At 45.4% G+C, this 18,772-nt stretch overlaps 12 protein-coding genes across 12 annotated transcripts; 6 read left to right on the plus strand and 6 right to left on the minus strand. All coding sequences in view use genetic code 12, as the record gives it.

Moving 5' to 3' along the window:
- Positions 1 to 1,491: 1,491 nt before the first annotated feature.
- PGUG_04856 (uncharacterized protein) lies at positions 1,492 to 3,387 on the plus strand (the record flags this gene model as incomplete). Its single annotated transcript, XM_001482851.1, has 1 exon — positions 1,492 to 3,387. One exon carries the CDS (start codon positions 1,492 to 1,494, stop codon positions 3,385 to 3,387), a length of 1,896 nt encoding a protein of 631 aa, XP_001482901.2.
- A 1,442-nt stretch (positions 3,388 to 4,829) lies between these two features.
- Positions 4,830 to 5,474, minus strand: CSH3 (Csh3p; the record flags this gene model as incomplete). Its single annotated transcript, XM_001482852.1, has 1 exon — positions 4,830 to 5,474. One exon carries the CDS (start codon positions 5,472 to 5,474, stop codon positions 4,830 to 4,832), a length of 645 nt encoding a protein of 214 aa, XP_001482902.1.
- A 428-nt stretch (positions 5,475 to 5,902) lies between these two features.
- On the plus strand, positions 5,903 to 6,553 carry RAC1 (Rho family GTPase; the record flags this gene model as incomplete). The annotated part of the gene is made up of 1 exon (XM_001482853.1): positions 5,903 to 6,553. One exon carries the CDS (start codon positions 5,903 to 5,905, stop codon positions 6,551 to 6,553), a length of 651 nt encoding a protein of 216 aa, XP_001482903.2.
- A 486-nt stretch (positions 6,554 to 7,039) lies between these two features.
- NOP6 (Nop6p) lies at positions 7,040 to 7,744 on the minus strand (the record flags this gene model as incomplete). The annotated part of the gene is made up of 1 exon (XM_001482854.1): positions 7,040 to 7,744. One exon carries the CDS (start codon positions 7,742 to 7,744, stop codon positions 7,040 to 7,042), a length of 705 nt encoding a protein of 234 aa, XP_001482904.2.
- A 753-nt stretch (positions 7,745 to 8,497) lies between these two features.
- Positions 8,498 to 9,853, minus strand: PGUG_04860 (WD40 repeat domain-containing protein; the record flags this gene model as incomplete). Its single annotated transcript, XM_001482855.1, has 1 exon — positions 8,498 to 9,853. One exon carries the CDS (start codon positions 9,851 to 9,853, stop codon positions 8,498 to 8,500), a length of 1,356 nt encoding a protein of 451 aa, XP_001482905.2.
- A 171-nt stretch (positions 9,854 to 10,024) lies between these two features.
- PGUG_04861 (putative oxidoreductase) lies at positions 10,025 to 11,326 on the plus strand (the record flags this gene model as incomplete). Its single annotated transcript, XM_001482856.1, has 1 exon — positions 10,025 to 11,326. The coding sequence occupies one exon, from the start codon at positions 10,025 to 10,027 to the stop codon at positions 11,324 to 11,326; it is 1,302 nt and encodes a 433-aa protein (XP_001482906.2).
- Positions 11,327 to 11,480: 154 nt separating this feature from the next.
- NPR1 (serine/threonine protein kinase) lies at positions 11,481 to 13,841 on the plus strand (the record flags this gene model as incomplete). Its single annotated transcript, XM_001482857.1, has 1 exon — positions 11,481 to 13,841. One exon carries the CDS (start codon positions 11,481 to 11,483, stop codon positions 13,839 to 13,841), a length of 2,361 nt encoding a protein of 786 aa, XP_001482907.2.
- A 578-nt stretch (positions 13,842 to 14,419) lies between these two features.
- On the plus strand, positions 14,420 to 15,028 carry PGUG_04863 (uncharacterized protein; the record flags this gene model as incomplete). Its single annotated transcript, XM_001482858.1, has 1 exon — positions 14,420 to 15,028. One exon carries the CDS (start codon positions 14,420 to 14,422, stop codon positions 15,026 to 15,028), a length of 609 nt encoding a protein of 202 aa, XP_001482908.2.
- On the minus strand, positions 14,579 to 15,118 carry MRPL19 (mitochondrial 54S ribosomal protein uL11m; the record flags this gene model as incomplete). The annotated part of the gene is made up of 1 exon (XM_001482859.1): positions 14,579 to 15,118. The coding sequence occupies one exon, from the start codon at positions 15,116 to 15,118 to the stop codon at positions 14,579 to 14,581; it is 540 nt and encodes a 179-aa protein (XP_001482909.2).
- Positions 15,119 to 15,219: 101 nt separating this feature from the next.
- On the minus strand, positions 15,220 to 16,656 carry PGUG_04865 (uncharacterized protein; the record flags this gene model as incomplete). The annotated part of the gene is made up of 1 exon (XM_001482861.1): positions 15,220 to 16,656. The coding sequence occupies one exon, from the start codon at positions 16,654 to 16,656 to the stop codon at positions 15,220 to 15,222; it is 1,437 nt and encodes a 478-aa protein (XP_001482911.2).
- On the plus strand, positions 16,025 to 16,426 carry PGUG_04866 (uncharacterized protein; the record flags this gene model as incomplete). Its single annotated transcript, XM_001482860.1, has 1 exon — positions 16,025 to 16,426. One exon carries the CDS (start codon positions 16,025 to 16,027, stop codon positions 16,424 to 16,426), a length of 402 nt encoding a protein of 133 aa, XP_001482910.2.
- A 649-nt stretch (positions 16,657 to 17,305) lies between the features above and the next one.
- On the minus strand, positions 17,306 to 18,769 carry PGUG_04867 (uncharacterized protein; the record flags this gene model as incomplete). The annotated part of the gene is made up of 1 exon (XM_001482862.1): positions 17,306 to 18,769. One exon carries the CDS (start codon positions 18,767 to 18,769, stop codon positions 17,306 to 17,308), a length of 1,464 nt encoding a protein of 487 aa, XP_001482912.2.
- Between the last annotated feature and the right edge of the window lie 3 nt (positions 18,770 to 18,772).

Raw genomic sequence — 18,772 nt, forward strand, 5'->3', positions numbered from 1 at the left:
TTAAGTATATCATTTGAGAATTGAAATCTAAGTGACTTGCCCATAGCAGTCCACGAATACCAATTTAATCGTCTGAATGCTACAAAAACGATTAATTCCAAATTCTTAAACCTGGCCATTTGCTAGTATTTTTAGTTCAAATGTCTAGTTGCAACTACCAAATGTTTCATGATGGCAGTCAAACAAAACACTATAGCCAATAGTGAACGACTTGATTTTCACAAATCATCAACAAGTGCTCATATCCATGTTTTTCACCTTTTGTCAGAATATGCATAAAACCATTTCGTAAATCATACTTGGTCTTCACTCTTCCCAGTTCAAATGTAATCATACTCTCATCCTATCAACCAGTATTTGGAATGAACCTGATGCTTTATTTATTTAAGGCTAACTTGATGATCACTCCAATAATTACGGCAGTCAGGAAAGCACCTACAATGACAGCCAGAACAACTTTAAATAGAAGCTTTGATCCTATAATCTTCTCTTCTCGAGGTAAATTTTTCCAAATCTCCCAATTTGATTGACCATGCCCAACTTCAGAAGAATCGGCAAATGGGTCCTCAACTCTATCTTTTTGATGCTCCTCACTCATAATAAGTATGGAGAAACTAAAAATGTCTGCTTGGAAACTCCACAGTTAATATAATCTAACTATGGTCACGTCGAGATAACTCCGTTGTGAACTATTGCCTTTTTGTGTGCCCTAAAATACCGACACCGCCATAAGCAGAAAAATGACGTGACTAAATCTTGTTTTATTTTTTCACGCATGGTCCAAAATGCAAATGTCAATGCATATGTCAAGATTTCGTTCGTATGCATGCATGAGTTATGAGCCCGCGTTTCATGATCAACAATCTACGAACGGCATAATAGCCGAATACGATCATAGCTATTATCCGATTTGATTCTTGAGAAGGGTGTTACAGATTAATTGGAAACATGTTTCATACTGCAATCATTTCCAATTAAAATACGCCTAATGTCCGGAAGCATTAAGAATTCATTGCGAGAAATTTAATCAGAGGTGACGAAAATAAAGTCATCTAGTCGTTCAGCCGTCGCTGGACATCGAGTTGTAAGTCTCGGAGTAATTCCCTGATTGTGACACTTCTGATTTCCCAAGATTTATGACTTCACAGTTGCAAAGGCAGTTGACGATGGGTTTATGCAGGATCGAAGAATTGAGAAAATAGGCACACCAAAAAAAATCAAGCTAGATAATGTCGGGTTTATCTGTCAACTACACCGATACAATTATAGATGCTCAACCTATCAGGATTATCATTCATCAGTCCTTATAAGGATCTTTCTAATTGTAATTGATTATGTCAGAACCACTACAATTACAACAATAGAGCCGCACCAAACCATACTTCTTGGCTGCAAACCGGCGAGACAACCCGTGTAAACAATAACTCAGGTATACACCTAAACACCGAGACACGCCTTCGTATTTGGTGTTGTTTTCGTCAGACCATCAACATGAAGGTGGTTTTATGGTTTTCATTAATTGTGGGTTTAGTTAGCGCCTACAGCAGTGTTACAGATTTGCCGGATTACGATGGTCAACTTCAAGATTGTACCTCATCGGATATTCAAGCTGCGTGTGATGGAGATTTCCAGCAAAATCAAGCCCTGGCACAACTTCCGGCTGCAAACATTTGGGTAGAATCAGTAAAGTGGGCGTATGAAAATAATTATATTGTCACCATCAGGTACCAGCTGAGTGTTCCGACCAACCTAGGACTATTAACTCGGTTGCAAGTTGTTGGTTTGCTAACCCCAAACAGCTATTTGAACTATAAGGTACTATACGATAGTTCCTCTCCGCTGAGTCAACTTATAGACGATGCCTCAGATTGGGGTTTTACTTATATGACAAGTACGCAGCCAAATGGTGATCTTGTATGCCAAGAAAACTTTGAGATTGAATACACTTGGTGTCAAGCTGATCAGACAAATGCAGATGGTTGTGATTCTTGGAAGGAACAATATGGTGATCACCAGGTTTATCTAGGTGGTTGTCCACCAACGTTGGATTTTCCGCAGTATTGCTGGAAACAAAACTGTGAACCTGAGAGCTCTTCTTCATCAACGGCTTCTTCTTCCACGAGTTCAGTTGAGACTTCTGAGACCAGTGGTTCTACTGAAGCTTTTCCTTCAATATCGTGGACTTCTGATACTATTAGCTCCAGTGAAGCTGTTTCTTCTTCGATATCGACTTCAACGTCTTCTTCCTCGTTGACTTCAGCAGTTTCATCTCATGCTCATTTATCTACAATATCCTTGTCAACGTTGAGTTCAGTTTCATCTGATGCTTTATTTTCAATATTGTCATCATCGACTTCAGCGACTAGCGATTCCACTGAAGCATTTTCATCTATAATATCGACTTCGACATTCATGAGTTCAGTTTTATCTGGTGCTTATTCAACTTTATCCACTTCTGAGAGTGGTTCCACTGAAGCTATTTCACCTGTAATATTGTCTTCAATATCCATGAGTTCGGTTTCTTCTTCAATGCCCTTTCCTTCCAGTTCCAGTGTCTCATCTGAATCTCTTTCATCGACGATATCGTGGGCTGTTTCTTCTTCGAGTTCAGCAGTTTCATCTTCAATAACGACTTCAACGGCTTTCTCCACTTTGAGTTCAACAGTTTCATCTTCAATATCGAGTAGACCGTCCAATGCTTCGTCTGGATTATCATCTGCTTCGTCCGCTGCTTTGTCTTCAGGTTCTTCTGTTGGTTCCTCATTTGAATGGGGAGAAGTGACAACGAACTCTTCTGGAAAAGAAACAACGAACACTTCAGTCGTTTCTAGCTGTGAGTGCACAGAGTCTTCCACGATTCTGACGACCAACTCCAATGTGTCTGTATACTCCGAAACTGACAAACTAGTGTTGACCACTGTTTCATCGACTACAACAGACTCAGACACTGGAAACATAATTGTGACAAACAACGATGAAACCACAGTTACTGAGAAGACAACAGTACTTATCACCAGTTGCATCAGTAACCGATGCTCAAAGATCCCAGTGACGACCGAATTGACAATTACAAAAGCAAGCAATGTTCACACTTGCCCGTTGCCTACTGGCTCAAATCCACAATCAAATCCACATTCAGATTCACATTCAGATTCACATTCAGATTCACATTCAGGTTTAAGTATCAATGCCGGGCATATTAGTGGTCGCGTTGCTCCTCATGCTACGACTGGTTCAAACTCTGGAGCGGGCTCCGGCTTTGGGTCCCAAACTGTGGTTGATTCAATTGTCGCAGCAGTAGCAGCTCAGTCTACCTCTGTCGCTGAGGGTTCTATTTTGTCACCAATTTTTTCACTTTTCTTGATTGTTTTGAGCATGTTGTTTTAGTTGAGCAACTCTGATACGTTGTTTTCAATCGTGAAGCTTTCTGTCATCCCAATGGTTCTAGAGCACAGGAATGTCACATATTTCAGAGAGCCGCGAATTCGAACTGGACTAAAATTGTCACAGACGAACCATTCCTGGAATGCCTGGAGATATAGGCTAGTGCCAAAGCCTGTACACACCAAAGTAGTCGATTTGCATTAAGCATGAAAGATAATGCTGATTTCAACATCTTTGAAATGGACTGAGATCGCAAATTTGCAGCCAATTTTACAACTTCTGAATAAACTCAAACGACGTGACTACAGCCTTTACAGCACGAAACTAAGATTCAGCCTTGCCAAATACAAAACAAGTTGAAGCGAAATCATAGAAAGGTGCGCAGGTGCATAGTAAGCTGGCAAAGTTTAATTTTACATTCTGAGAAACTGGAGCCAAAATGAATTTAATATTCTAGTATTTCGACCGAGAACCGGACGAAACCACAGGTTTGAAGTACAAATTGATTACTTCCAGTGAGACCTACTGCGAAAGCTCAACTTCCACACGATTGGGATGCAAAACTCACATAGATTTCGAAAGACAATTCAATTGAACCATCCAAACTTTTGCTTTCTCGCTGTTTCCACTATCCAGCTCTACACGTTCTTAACTGTATATCATTAACCACTATTTCTTATGTCTTTTTCTTTCTACTCGTCATCAAAACCACTCAATTCCTTGTCTCTCGGTCTGGTGGGCAATGGGTAGGTGACGGGAATGGGTGTATGGTCCTCGTACAAAAACTTACGACGCAATGGAGTTGCAAGTAAAAGCAAAGGTGCGGTCAAACCCATGGCTACCGACCAGAAAAAGTGGGGTTTGGTGTGGGCATGGTAGCGCAACCACTGTGTTAGTAATGGAGAAGGTTTGGAGTCGAAAGTCTGAAGACTGAAGTCTGCGTCTGGGAGATCTAAAGTCTGAAGTTTGAGTTGAAATAGATTCACGTTTGCTCATAAAACTGTACAGAAGACCATAAAGGAACCTTAAGAACTTCTCGACTTCATTCCTTTCTAATTTCTCTTGTCTTCACTTTATTTCATTTGTCTCAAATTGCACCGCCTCATTTCGTTTTCCTTTCTTATTCACTTCAGTCTTCCTTCCACGTCTCTAGCGCTACGTACTCTAATTGGCTGCTTGTGGTACACGGGGTAGTCGCCCCAAACTTTGTCAGCACTCATTGATGATTTCTTGTTTAAATGAGATTTTATTGGCCAACGCTGGTGCTCGGGTGCGAAAGGCAGAGACAAACTAGAGGCTATAGTTCGACACCGTGCAAAATGCTAGGACAAAATGCTAGTAGATATAATTAATAATAGCCAGTAGTTCTAGCTACTATCAAAAGTGACTGAATATCTACGCAAGCAAAGGAGAAATTATTAATGTTCTAGACTGAGTCTTCGATTCTATTGCTTCTTGGATTTTCTCTTCTTCGCCTTATCGTTCTTGACAGCCGTGCTAACCTCTTCCGTTTCAACCTCGGGCTCAATCTGAGCCTTGGCGTCGCTCTGCAACGCAGCAAGTCGAGCTTCTTCGGCGAAAAAGGCCGCCTTGAGTTTTGCATCGTACCATTCAGCATAGTATAACCCGCCCTGCAACACCAAAACCCCCACCAAAATCACCACCATCATCACCTGCGACGCCGCCATCACATTGATGCCCGTGGGCATGTCCACCTCACCCCAATCGCCAACAAAACAAGAATTAATTCCAGTTCTTAAATTGGTCAAATAGATCACAGTGGCAAACACAATCAACCCCAACGTTCCATATTCAAAGTACTTGCTGTCCTCCTTGGGCTTGTACAACTTGATGAAACAGCCGATCATTCCCAAGCAAATTACTCCGTGGAGAACATGATGAACATATGGTGGAGTGTTGGCCCAAACCAAGTAGTGGGCAAGAGAACGGGAAAATGCTTGTCCAGATTCGTCGTGAACCCACAAAGTGTTGAGATCATAGGGAAGATTTCCATAGATGGTGCCGAGCGCAAAACATGTGGCACCAATAATAAGCGATGTTCCCACGGGAACTAGATCTGAATAAGCCATGAAGAGAAGTGGACGTGGATTATTTGCGGACTGGGTTGTGTGCAGAACGATAGTATCGTGTGCAGGTGGTGCCAATAGGTCGTGCGCCAACCGGGAAATAGACCATATTATTTTTAGACTGTGCCATTGCTATGGCATTTTGTATCACTAGATTGTCTATGCCACTGAATATTTCATTTAACTTATGAGAATTTTAACATTTTCAGTTTCTATAATTTTCAAAATTTTCAGTTTTCTCTTTTTAATCACCTCATTTTTCGCAGCATTTTATCTTTTTATTTTCTCATTTTCCTCCATTTTCGCATTTTCGCATTTCAATCTCACCATTTTGCTGGCTTATCTCCAAATCATCCCGTACTTGTTTCTACTCCTGCCTTTTCTCCGGCACAACACACTTCACCCCCTAGCAACCAAGCACCCCCAGTTTCATGAGAAGCATTAAATCCGTCGTGGTAGGCGACGGAGGCGTGGGAAAAACATGCCTTTTGATCTCGTACACCACCAACACTTTCCCCGATGACTACATTCCCACGGTTTTCGACAACTACCTGGCATCTGTGATGATCGACGGCGAGCCCATCAAGCTTGGGTTGTGGGATACCGCCGGCCAGGCCGAATATGACCGTCTAAGACCTCTCTCGTATCCGCAAACAGAGGTATTTTTGTGCTGTTTTTCGGTAATTTCTCCAGCTTCTTTTCAAAACATTAGAGCTAAATGGATCCCTGAGATTCGCCACCACTCGCCTAAGGACACCCTTGTGATCATCGTGGGCACCAAAGCGGATTTGCGTGACGATCCGCATGTGCTCGACGAATTGGCCGATAAAAACGAAAAACCCATCAGTTTAGAACAGGGTCACAAGCTCGCCAAAGAGGTGGGTGCCATCAGGTACCTCGAGTGCTCTGCTGCTACCCAGCAGGGAGTAAGAGAGGTGTTTGATTTTGCGATCCGAGCGGTTTTGGATCCGCCAAAGGCAGATGATGAAGTGGTGATCAAGAAGAACAATCCTGCTGCCGTTAGCCAGAACGGCCCCACCAAGAAAAAAGTGAAGCGGGCAAAGAAATGTACGATTTTATAGGCATAGAGGGAGTAATAATAGGATGCTGACGAGAGAGAGAGAGAGGTGCTGTTTTCTGAATAGCAGTGTAAGTCGTTATGTATTGCTCAATGTTAATGTAATATACTCGGTCTATCTGTGAGTCTCAGTCTTGATCCTTTAACTTGTATTGATTCTGTTTCTTCATTTCTGAGCTCTGAGACTCTAAGCGTAATCGTATTAGCTTTTAGACTTTTGTTAGTCTTCAGAATTCATTGATCGTGATAGTCAAGTGTTCGTTTGAAATAGTAATGCTTTGAGTCCTTCGGTCTTGATCCTTTTAGTCTTGACTCTTGATTCCAATATTCATTTCTTTGTCTCTCAAGTCTTTCCAAGAATTTGTCTTGATATTCCAGCACAATATTAGCCTCTTGGGAGTATAAACTCAAGTTTCTTCAAACCATCCATTCATACTAATATTGAGCATCATTAAAGATTTTCACTTCAAGCGTTAATTCTCTCTCTCTCTCACTTCATTAATGCTGCTCGTGACGGATGCACTCCCGCAGGCACCTCTTTCTTTCCCTTCTTCTGAATAAGTTCCTTTCGTTCTGTGCGTGCTTTTTCGTTCTTCTCCTTGAGTTTGGTGACTCGAGCCTCGGAATTGCCTCCTCCACCAACCGTCAACTCAACATTGATTTTTCTGTTCTTCATTGTGCTGTGGTGCAATGCAAGTGCTACGCCCATTTTATGCTGGATTTCTTTGGTATCGTTGTCAAACTCCATGAATGCAATGCCCTTATCTTGTCTAATGCGAATTCGGTCCGGTTTACAGCTTTTGAAGTGGGCTGAAAGCTGTTCCTGGGTAACGTCGTAGGGAAGATTTCCTACAAAAAGAATGAATCTTGGTCCTTTTCCGCCATTGACCCCCTTCCCTTTCTTACCACGCCTTGTTTTCCGCTTCTTAGGCTGTGGCTCGTCGGTTTCTGACGCAGAACGTTTTTTGGAACTTTCCTCGTTGTTGTTGGTTTCAGTTGAGGGTGTCGATTCCGGCTTCACAGTGTCGTTTTCGTCGTCAGAAAACTCCAGCGACTCCTTCTGTCTCACTGCTTCTGCATTCTTGTCTTTCTTCTCACCCTTGCGAAACCGCTGCGCTTTTTGCTGCTTTTTCGTGAGCGCCGCCATGGTCCAAAGAATTAATTTTCGCAGCTCATCGCATTTATCATTTCGCATTTATGATTTCGCATTGATCGAATTCGCATAAATTAATCAACAGCATCTAAACAAACACACCAAGCACCGCCAAAAAAAAGAGAGAAAGCCAAACTATGGTCAAAGATGTGGTGATATCACTTGACAGACCCTCCAGGTCTCGACTGCCGTCGCCAAACCCCCGCGAATACCATGAACGGTCTGACGAAGACAGGCGAAGGAACGAAGCGAGAAACAAGAAAGATAAAGAAAACAGAAGAGACGAGAGGGAACAAAACAGGATAAACGAATTGGGAGGAACCCAATCGAGAGGAATCGAAAACAACGAAAATTCGGACGAGCGAGGACGGTCGCGAGAAAGGATTCTGGTGGGTGTTGATGCCAACCCAGATATGATCAGTATCATGGGATTCGGCGGGTTTGGGTCGACCAAAGGCAAGCATGTTAGTGGGAGCAAGGGTGGAGCCGTTAAGAAGAAGGAGGTGACGGAGTATCGTCAGTATATGAACCGGAGTAAAGGATTCAACCGGCCATTGTCGCCGGGAAAATAGTGTATATTATGTATGATAAGGAATTGAGTTAGGGAGGAAGTGGTAGCGGTGGTTGTAAGTTAGGTAAAGTGAAGATTGGTAGTGAAATATTGGTAGTGAAATATTGGTAGTGGTAGTTGAGTGGTGGTTGGAGTTGAAGAGAGCGTAAGATGGTTCAGTCATAGTAAGGTAACGAAGTATCTCACAGAAGCGCTTCTGGAGCTACGCTTGAAGCTACGCTTCACTATGCAGACATCTCGCGCAACAATTGCTCGTGCTTTTGTCTCAAGTCGCCATATGCCTTGGTGAGCTTCGCAAGCTTTTCTGTTTCTGAATCCTGTTCTTTTTGTTTAGGTTTTTCTTCTTCCACCTCTCTGGCTTCTTCTGCCTTTTGCTGTAACCACAAATCAAAGTCAGGTTGTGGTTTTATTTCTTCAGAAAATTCCATCGAGACAAAATGCTTGGTGAGGTCTCCATCAACCAACACTCGTTTGAGCTGCGGAATTAGTCTGTGTTTCTTCTCAAAGCGCCCAAATTGAGAGCCAGCAACCACGGTATCCACCGCAAGATATATAACGGGAGAAGTTGCTGGAGAAAGTGCCTTGACCACTTGGGTGGTGACGGCATCGGCCACCATTACTCGGCCAGATTCGTCGCTGGAAATTATGGTGGTTCCATCCAATGACACTTTGACGCTTGTAACCCGGTGTGGCTGGTGATGTACAAACAGTTCTCTGAGTTCTGGGTCGGTGGCTAATGTCACTACTTTGCCGTTTCCTCCAACGGCTTCAAGAACTGATGTGTGCGGATTCACTTTATACTGAAGAACGGTTCGTATAGTTCCGTCCGAGAGTCCAGCGTAGCATGCTCGGCCCGCTGGGTCCACAGCAAGACACTCAACTGACAAAGGAAGCACAAAAGTGGTGATAAGTTTTCCGGAAGTGATATCGTAGTTTCTGACAGTGCCGTCTTTCGAAGACGAATATAAACGAATATCCGAGCGGATACCGGTAGTGAGCCAGATATCGGTCACTGCAAGCGTATGGTCCATGAAAGTGAGAGCAGAAGCAGTTTTTTGGGTTTCTGGGTCGTCAATCGTCACCAAATCCAATGTCTTCCATACCGAGCATCGAGCATCGGCTCCTCCACTAACAAGATATGTGCCACATTCCGAAAACTTGAGCACATTGATGGCCTGGTAGTGTGCTTCTTTGACACATACAAGATTCCCCGAGCTCAATTCCCAGATATAAAGTTTTCCGGATGCAGATCCTCCAGCAAGAAGCCAGGGAAGTTGAAAAGTCGGCACTTTGTGGTTGATTTTTTCATTAGAAGGATGCTTACACAAAGCCATGCAAGTTAGCGGTTCCGGAACAGGAATTCTTTGGTCGGGACTCTCTTTTCCCCATGAATAAACGGTTATTAACGGCTTGGAACCGGCAAGAAATAATCTGTCGCCGGCTTTTTGGCCGGAACAAACAGCCAGAAGAAACTTGGAGTCTGCATATCGAAATGCAGCGTTCTGCCGGGTCAGATGAAGCGAAGCAGCCAATGCCGAGCCTTCGGGGCCCGCTGGAACATATAATATAGATTCGTCCATGGTAGTGATGAGCAGCAGCGGTGAGATGAGATGGACTGTGCAGGAAAGGCAGATGAGGTGCACCGATGTGTTGATGAGGTCGGAAGTGGGGCCGCGACTGCGACTTTCCGACTATTTCGGTTCATCATTTCGGTGCATCGTTCCGGTCTCTTGCATTGACACATAACGGTTATGCCGCTCGACATTGCTGCATCGGCCTTTTTGGAAGGCCCACAAACCATTCCCGGTTGGGATTACATCCGCGCGTACGGTCCTACGGTGGCGACCTTGGCAGCTGCAAAATATTACTTTGGCGGTACCACAAGTGAATGGGAACGTGATATGCATGGAAAGGTGTTCATGGTGACAGGAGGAACCTCGGGTATGGGTGCGTATATGGTTGACTATTTGGCACGTAAAGGTGCTCAGATTGTGTTGTTGGTTCGAACCACAGAAGATCCATGGTTAACGGATTATGTGGAGAATCTCAGAGAGTCCACGGGAAATTTCATGATATATGCGGAAACCTGCAATTTGGCCGAGTTGTACTCGATCCGAAAATTTGCAACTCATTGGCTTGATAATCAGCCCCCACGTCGTCTCGATGGAATTATATGCTGTGCCAACGAATCTATGCCGGCAGGGAAACCTCGGGCTGTTTCTGTCGATGGTTTGGAGAGACAGGTAGCGGTCAATTATGTGGGTCATTTTCATCTTTTGACTTTACTAGCTCCATCTTTGCGGGTTCAACCTCCAGATAGAGACGTCCGTGTAGTGTTGGCAACATGTTCAACCATGGCTGCTGGAACAATTGATCAAAATGATCTTTTGTGGCAGTCTCGAAGATACCCATCTTGGCAGCCGTGGAAAGTCCATGGAAGCTCCAAATTGTTGCTGGGGATGTTCGCCAAGGAATTCCAGAGGCAATTGAATCGATATGAAAGGCCAGATAAAGCTCCTTGTAATGTTCGAATCAACTTGGTCAATCCTGGTGTTGTTCGTACTCCACTGACAAGACGTCAATTGTCGTTGGGAACAGTTTGGGGGTTATTGGCTTATGTTTTAATGTTTCCATTGTGGTTTATCTTTCTTAAAAGTGCTGCGCAAGGTTCTCAGCTGATAATATTTGCATTGTGTGCGCCAATTTTGGCACAACTGGATACTGCAAATTTAGTGCAAGAGTGTAAGATCCAGTCGAAATTGCGTAAGGAACTCATGGATCAAGAATTGCAGGAAAAGGTGTTCAAAGACACTGAAAAGTTGATCGAGAAACTCGAACGATCGAGTGCGGTGATTAGAAACAGAAACAAAAAAGATGACAAAAAAAAAGATGACAAAACGGGAAAGGAAACAAAAAAGAGAAAGAATAAGAATTATGTTGCTGAAAAACCGAAAACTGAAGCTGAACTCGACAACCGTATCTCGCAATTACGCCTGCTGTTGGGTATGGGAGGAACCAAAGATGCGTTGTTTCCTGGTGCCCCAACTACATAGCTAAATAGATATTTGCAGCAATTGGATGTGGTGGTGTGTGGATGTGTATGGTGGTGTGTCTATCGGTGGTCGGTATCGGCGTGCGGGATGACTCAGCGCTGACTCAGCGTTATCACCCTAATCAGTTTCGACGAGTAGGCGAACTCCAAACTTTATGAGTACCGACCGCCCAGTATCGTCGTTAACGCGATTATTGCACGAGTCGTTGCTGACCGGCGGTACGCCTGCGCAGACCCCCGGTGATACTCCGACCACTTCCAAAGTCGGATCTTTATCGGGGTCCCGAACGTCACTTTCAGATTTGAATTCCGACCATTTAACGGTACCCAATCCGAACCATGATAATAATAATTCCGAGGGTTTAAACGATGATAGTGCGGCCGAAAAGATTGATGGGTTTGAGTCACCGCGAGCCGCCACGTTTTCTCTTGGAAGCCACAGTAACCGGAATGCTGTCCGGAGCCCGAGAATGAATCGAAACAATTCGATGTCACACCTGTTTTTCACCGGAAATGAGTCATTATCGTCGTCGATTCCGTACTCTGCACCCGGGGGCAGACTGCATGCCCAATCGGTTGGTTCAACCACCGGATCTGTCCCAGGATCCACCGGATCCACAGGATCTGCCACCGGCCACACCATCGGATCTACCGCAAATTCCGGTGCCATCGCTGCACCCCACGATTCTCTCGGAACTAACATCAACCTATCATCTTCCGTCGACCATATCCCCAATCTTCCCAATGGCCAGCCCATATCCTCCATCTACATCCAGTCACCCCAGGTCCATTCGTCACTGATTGAACCTCGATTTGTTGTTTCAAAACAAAGAGTTGCACAGGCTCAAGCAGCATCTTTTGGTCTGTCACAACAACGGTCCGGTTCCCAATCTGGGCTTCTGTTCTTCTTTTCGCTGAAAAACAAGCTGGTTCCGAAACGAGACTCGTCCACAGACCTCGGATCTTTTTACAACAATTCTTATAACGAAAATGCCGTTGCAAGTTCCCCATCTTCTCTCTCGTCTACAGAATCTCAACAACAGCTGATGCCCACCAGACACAATTCCATGGCCAATTTGAAGCGGTTTTTCAAGAAAACCCCGACGCCAGCACGGGAGATTCCTGCCTCTTCGAATCTACTGGCTCTGCTTCGTGGAACCAATGGAAGCTACGGGACCAGTTATCCAAATAACAGCGGAAGTTTTGTCAATGGAAATGGAGGTGGTTGGAATGGAGGTTCATTTGCCGGCGGCGCTACCCCCGGATCTTTGACTGCAAGCTCTTCCAATGCTTCATATTCTCAAAGTCCCGGTGGTGGAATTTCGCGATCTTCATCCATCAACAATCTCTATCCTGAACGGCGCCCGCTGGTGCTGACTCTTCTTAGCCCTCAGCAGCCTTTCTCCAAACGGTATTCTAAAATGGGTGAAAGTTTGGGAGCGGGAGCTGGAGGATCTGTCAATTTGGTCACCAGATTGGCCGATAAAAAGACGTTTGCCGTGAAAGAGTTCCGGGCCAAATATTCCAATGAAACCAAGCGAGACTACGCCAAAAAGATCACCGGCGAGTACTGTATTGGTCTGACCCTCAAGCACCCCAATATCATCGAAACCGTGGAAATTTGCTACGAAAACGAGCGCATTTTACAGGTGATGGAATACTGCGACTTTGATCTTTTTGCAATTGTCATGTCCAACAAAATGTCTCGTGAAGAAATCAACTGTTGTTTCAAGCAAATCCTTTCCGGGATCAACTACATCCACAGCATGGGCTTGGCACATCGAGACCTCAAGTTGGACAATTGTGTCATTGACACTCGCGGCATAGTCAAGGTGATTGACTTTGGTTCGGCGGTGGTTTTTTCGTATCCATTTTCGAAAACCTTGATAGAGTCACTGGGAATTGTTGGTTCGGACCCATACTTGGCACCCGAGGTGTGTGTGTTCCACAAATACGATCCTCGTCCGGTAGACGTGTGGTCTGCGGCCATCATTTATTGCTGTATGATGTTGAAAAAATTTCCATGGAAAGTGCCCAAATTGACCGATAATAGTTTCAAGATGTTTGCATCTCGTCCAGACCCAATTCCTCTCAGCGAAATGCTCAAGAAAACCCCGGCAACTATGGCTGAAGGCAGTTATAACAGCGACTTGGCTGCTGCTGCTGCTGAAGCCGCCCAAAATTCTCCAAAACCTGTTTCCAAAGACTCCGCTTCGCCAGCTGGAAACCCCCATACTTCCACCGAAGCAGGACCTGGACGGCTTCTTCTTGCTTTGCCGGAAGACTGTCGGAATTTGATCGGTAGAATGGTGGAATTGGCACCGGCTTGTCGCATAACCATCGAAGAATGTTTTAAAGACGAATGGCTTGCTTCCGTTAACATGTGTACTGTGGAAGAGCAGTTTCATGCCGACGGAACCAATACTTTCGAGGTGGTCAAGGCAGATGATCATGACCACACCCAGGTGGACCAGGCCAAGGCACATATCAGTGCTTTCGAGAAGAAGAAAAGGTGAGAACCAAAAGAGAACAAAAGAGAAACAAAAGGTGAAAAAGTGAAGAGAAACAAAGAATTTATTCATAAGACGCTGAAATAGTTCAAATATACGATTTGGAACGATTGTTCATAGAGATTAGCTGGAAGCGTAGTTATATTTGACGTAATTGTTGAAGGCTATACTTTACTAACTCCGGCTTACAAGTTGCTACAGTACGACTTTGTTACAAGAAAAGCTACAAGACCATTGAGCTTTCAGATCTCTCAGTTTTAACTGTATGAAATTTCTCACCTCTCAGTTACTCAATGCTACGTCTAATTGGAAAATGGTTACTTTTATATTCCTAGTCTTCAAGGCGGTACTTTACTTTCTTTCTTTCTTCCTCTTAGCTCAATCTGACGTCTAACTCCATAAATGAATGGAAACATAATATCTTGATCTCTTTCTTTTTGGGTCTCGCTCAACATACCATTTTCTCAAGTAGATTATTTCCTTAAGTTTAACCAACAAAATTGTTGTGTACCTTGGCTCTATCATCTAATAGGAAATTGGCATTCTTGGCGAACTCTTTCAACGAAGAAACTCAAATATAGAAAATGAACCCCATCGTAAATCTACAGCATCTTTCTCAATTACAACTCATGTATAACTTATCCACTTTTCGTCTTCATTCACCTATAAAATACAGGGTAAATACTACACTTTTCTTCCTTCTTTTCTTCGCTATTATAGAAGCTTCCGCTCCGCTATGTACATTACTTCACCACCTTGATTCCTACCGCCTCTGCCGTCAGGATCACCGCTCCACAGATCGCCTTCAAGTCAACCTCCTTGTGTCTATCGTCGGTTTTTTTGATCTTGGCTATTTCGTATATATGCTTCAACGACACTTCTCCTACATGATTATGAGTTGGTTTATCTGCTCCTTTGGTTACGTTGGCGGCCTTGAACAAGAGCCAGGACGTGGGCGGCGACTTCATCTCAAACGTGAACGTACGGTCGGGTTTCACCGTCAAAAGACATGGAACTGGAGTGCCGGGTTGAAGATTGGCGGTTCTCGCATTGAACTCTTTGCAAAAATCTATGGCCTTGACACCCTTGGAACCCAACGCCGGACCCACTGGGGGGGCGGGCGCGGCCTGGCCAGCTCCCACGATCAATTTGACCATGACATTCTTGGCGGACATCGCAGAAAGTTGAGGTGAAAGTGAGGTGAAAGTGAGGTGAAAAGTTCGGTTGAGAATGAGAATTGAATCGACCTGCATAGCTAATTGATGCGATTTGCACCCACACATCGAAAGCCATTCTTCATCTCTACTACACTTAATAACTTTAATACTTTTCTACCTTATCTTTCTACATTTCTCATTTCTGACTTTCTTTCTTCATGCTTATGCTAGATGTCTTCCTTGAACCGCGAATTGGCGGTGGAATCATTATTGTCTTCGCCGAGATGGTAATCGGCCGGATTAAAGTGCGCAAAGTCTTCCGATGGACCTCGGGAATGGCCGGTGGGATACGGCGGTGCTTGGTTTGTTGGTGCTTCATTTTGACCTGCTCCAGAGCCAAGTCGCGGCTCAAACCCCGGATCTTGTTCTGGCTGCGAAAACTCAAATCCGTCCTGGTCCTCGTATGTGGTTCCCAAAGGTCTAGAAATCGAATTGAATCGAGATGCTGCTGCGGCGGTGTTGGTACCGCTGGAATTTGTGGCGGTGGGTCGGAAAACCGAGTCCAAATTGTTACTATTAGTGACTCCTCGGTAAGCAAAGTCTCCAGATTCTTCGCCCACAGTATTTTGTGCGGTGCTGTTTGCTCGCTGGTCCACCTGGCGTTCTATGTCGTCCATGCCAGCTAAAGCTCCGCCGCCCGAAGAGCGCTTTGACGACGAAAACGGCATTTTCAACCCGAATTTCTCGGAAAATGGGTTCAGGTCTCCGGAATTGTTTTCTGAAAAGTCCGGCGACGGGTTGATGTTTTTGCGGTTGCGGCGCCGGAGGTACACGAAGAGCACCGCCAAGGCACTGAGAACAATTATTCCGCCGACAGACCCCACAACTCCGCCGATAATTTTAGGTGAAGACGACAGTTTGCCGGAGTCTCCAGAGGACGACGCCGACGCCGTGGGCTCAGCAGTCACGAACGAGGTGATGGTCTTGTCGCCCAGGGTGTAAGTGGTGGAATGAGCGGAAAACGACGAGGTTATGGAGGCCGACGAACGGGAAGAAGTGGTTGAGGAAGTCAGTGAGGATGTGGTGGTTTCGTCCGAAGATTCGGCCATAGAAGTCAGCGATGCGTGTGAGCGGGACCTCAGAGACCGCAGGGCAGACGACGACAAAGTGGTGAAAGACGAAGAAGTCACCGACAGAGAAGATGACGATGACTTCGATGATGATGATGATGATGATGACGAAACCAGTGACGACAGAATTGACGAAGAAGTGAATGAGCTCGAGGTGGAGCTTCTGATGCTAGTACTGGAGCTGGTGCTGGAGCTGGTTTCGGAGCTGGTGGAGCTGGTGGTGGTGCTAAACGAAGACGAGCTAGTGGAAGATTTCACAGTCAGCGAAAACGTGCTCGATGACAGAAAAATGGATGCTGAATAGGCGGTGCTAGACGAAGGTTGCGGCCGCCTCAGCGAGCTAGCGACCAAAGACGATGTTGCCGATAACCCCAGACTGGTTTTGGAAGCGGCATCGGTGGCGGAAGACGAAGTGAACGAGGGAGTTCCTGTGGCCGAAAAATCCGAGGTGGTAGTCAGGGTTGGATAAAGTGCTGATTCCGTACTGGTAGGCGTCCCTGAGTCACCAGTTCCTCCAAACAGGTTGAAGTCCATAATATGGTTCAAGAAAAATGAAAAGAAATGACGTGGCGGAGGTTTTAAATGAATTAATTATTTAGAAGGGGTTCAGGTAAAATAGGTGATTGCATCCAACCACCACCGCACGCAGGGGGAGCGATGCCAGGCTTAGCGATGAACAGTAAAGGTGAAAAGGTTCAGCTTTTGGATTTGTGTTGGAGTGATTTGGTATGTTTGGTATGTTTGGTCTGTTTGGGTACGTGGTGGTTTTGTTTTGTGGACAGTGCCCAATTGCACAATGCCAATTCCTTGCCAGGTTTCAGCTCATCGACGCCAAGCGCAACGCCTGCACATTGCTTCTAATTATAGCAAGGCGGGTGCGGCTAACAAGGTACGAGGTTGTCTGTGCGATGTAGCTGAAGAGCCGATCAAAGCACGTGAGTGTGGGGATTTGGAAAGAAACTGGAAAAGAAACTGTGCAGAAGAATTGTGCAGCAGAATGTGAGCACTGTGCGGCTGAATTGGCTGCGAAATACGAGTGGCTGAAATGACTGATGACAATGATGATAATGAATCAATGATAATGAATCAATGACAATGAAGAAAATAATTGACATATTTGACAGCAATTGTTGCTTAACACTTGTATGTCAATACCTGCCAAATTTTCAAACTTGAATCGTCATTATCCGATCAGCACAGCCTGAAAACCCTTCCCACTCACCACCCCAAACCACTCTCCCAGGCTCCGCCAGCACACAGAATTGACCTCCAAGTCTTCCTCATACGAAAGCACAGGTGCGTCTGTAGCTGCCGTTTCCATGAGTTGGCCCTTGGGTGCTTGGAGGTTGCTACAGTCCCATATGAGCGCCTGGCAGTCGTCTCCGCCGGTAAGCAAGTAATTGGCTGTTGGGTGCCATGTCAAGCAATTGATAGCACCGCTATTTGTGGCTCCGAGAGAAGCGTCGAGGGTTGCTAGCGGCAATCCGGGCATTCGCATATCGATTATTATCACATTATTGGAATTCGCACCGATGGTTGCGAGATGGTGTTGGTCGATGTTGGAAGCAGAAAGCCTCAAAAGTGCATTTGATGAAGTTAGTGGCAGCTGCTGTGATGGGGTTGATCCTCGTGCCAACGGAGAACTGGAAGCAGGACCGGGGCCGGTATTGGTGAGCAGAGCCGGTCCAGGCTCATAAATGATGGTGGAGTGCTCGAGCGACCGGAGGTCGAAAACTCTCATGGAACCGTCGTTGCCCACCGACGCAAACACGTTGGTTGAGTTGTGGATGAACTTGACGTCAAACACCTCGGAGTCGTGGGCGATAAGCTGGGTCTTGACACTGGCTACATCGAGACCGGATTTGGAGTCGCCGTGGGCTCGATTGACATCCCATAAAGTGCAGGTGGTATCTACGGAAGAAGTGATGATGATGCTGGGGTCGGTGGAGTTCCAGTCGAACGAGGTGACGGGAGGAAGCGTATTGACGTTTTCCAGAGACGAATTTCCACTGGTATTGGGTGCTGGATTCGCAAGCGTATGGGTCTGTTCGAGCCTCGGTTCTCCGTCGTTATCGGTTATGGCAAACAACCGTAAAACTTCCAGCAGCGCTGCCAACCTAGCGGTGCTCTCGTGAGCTATTCTGGGGTCCCATTGAAGCTGGGTAACAGGGTACTCCACATTGACGTCTGCCGCAAGCATAAAGTCAAAACCGTCAAAAGTGGATCTGGTGGAGCTGTTGGAGCTGGTGTCAGCTCTAATTCTAGTGTCTCCACTGGATGTGGTTCTGGTGTCACTTCTGGTGTCTCCACTGGTGGTTCTAGTGTCATTCATTCTGTCCTTTTCGCCGTCTTCGCTTCTATATCCACTTCCATGGACTATCTGGATCTTGTTTGTGAATCCCTCCTTGTATGTGCTCAACGCTATACACTCATAATCGCCTCTTTGGGCCCATTGCAGACAATTGAGTGGCATTGGTGACATAAAGTAGGAAAAACGATCGCTTGGTAAAATTGGATTGGGATCATTTAGTAACACGGGCTGGTAATTGGAGTAGAACTGGGACCGCTGCTGCAGCCTGGGACTGGTGTAACCGTTGTAATTGGGGGAGTATGGCATGCCGGACATGGAGCCCCTTTTGGACTTCATGTT

This window comes from Meyerozyma guilliermondii, genomic scaffold (genome assembly GCF_000149425.1).
Source record: "Meyerozyma guilliermondii ATCC 6260 scaffold_6 genomic scaffold, whole genome shotgun sequence".
Lineage (NCBI taxonomy): Eukaryota > Fungi > Ascomycota > Pichiomycetes > Serinales > Debaryomycetaceae > Meyerozyma > Meyerozyma guilliermondii.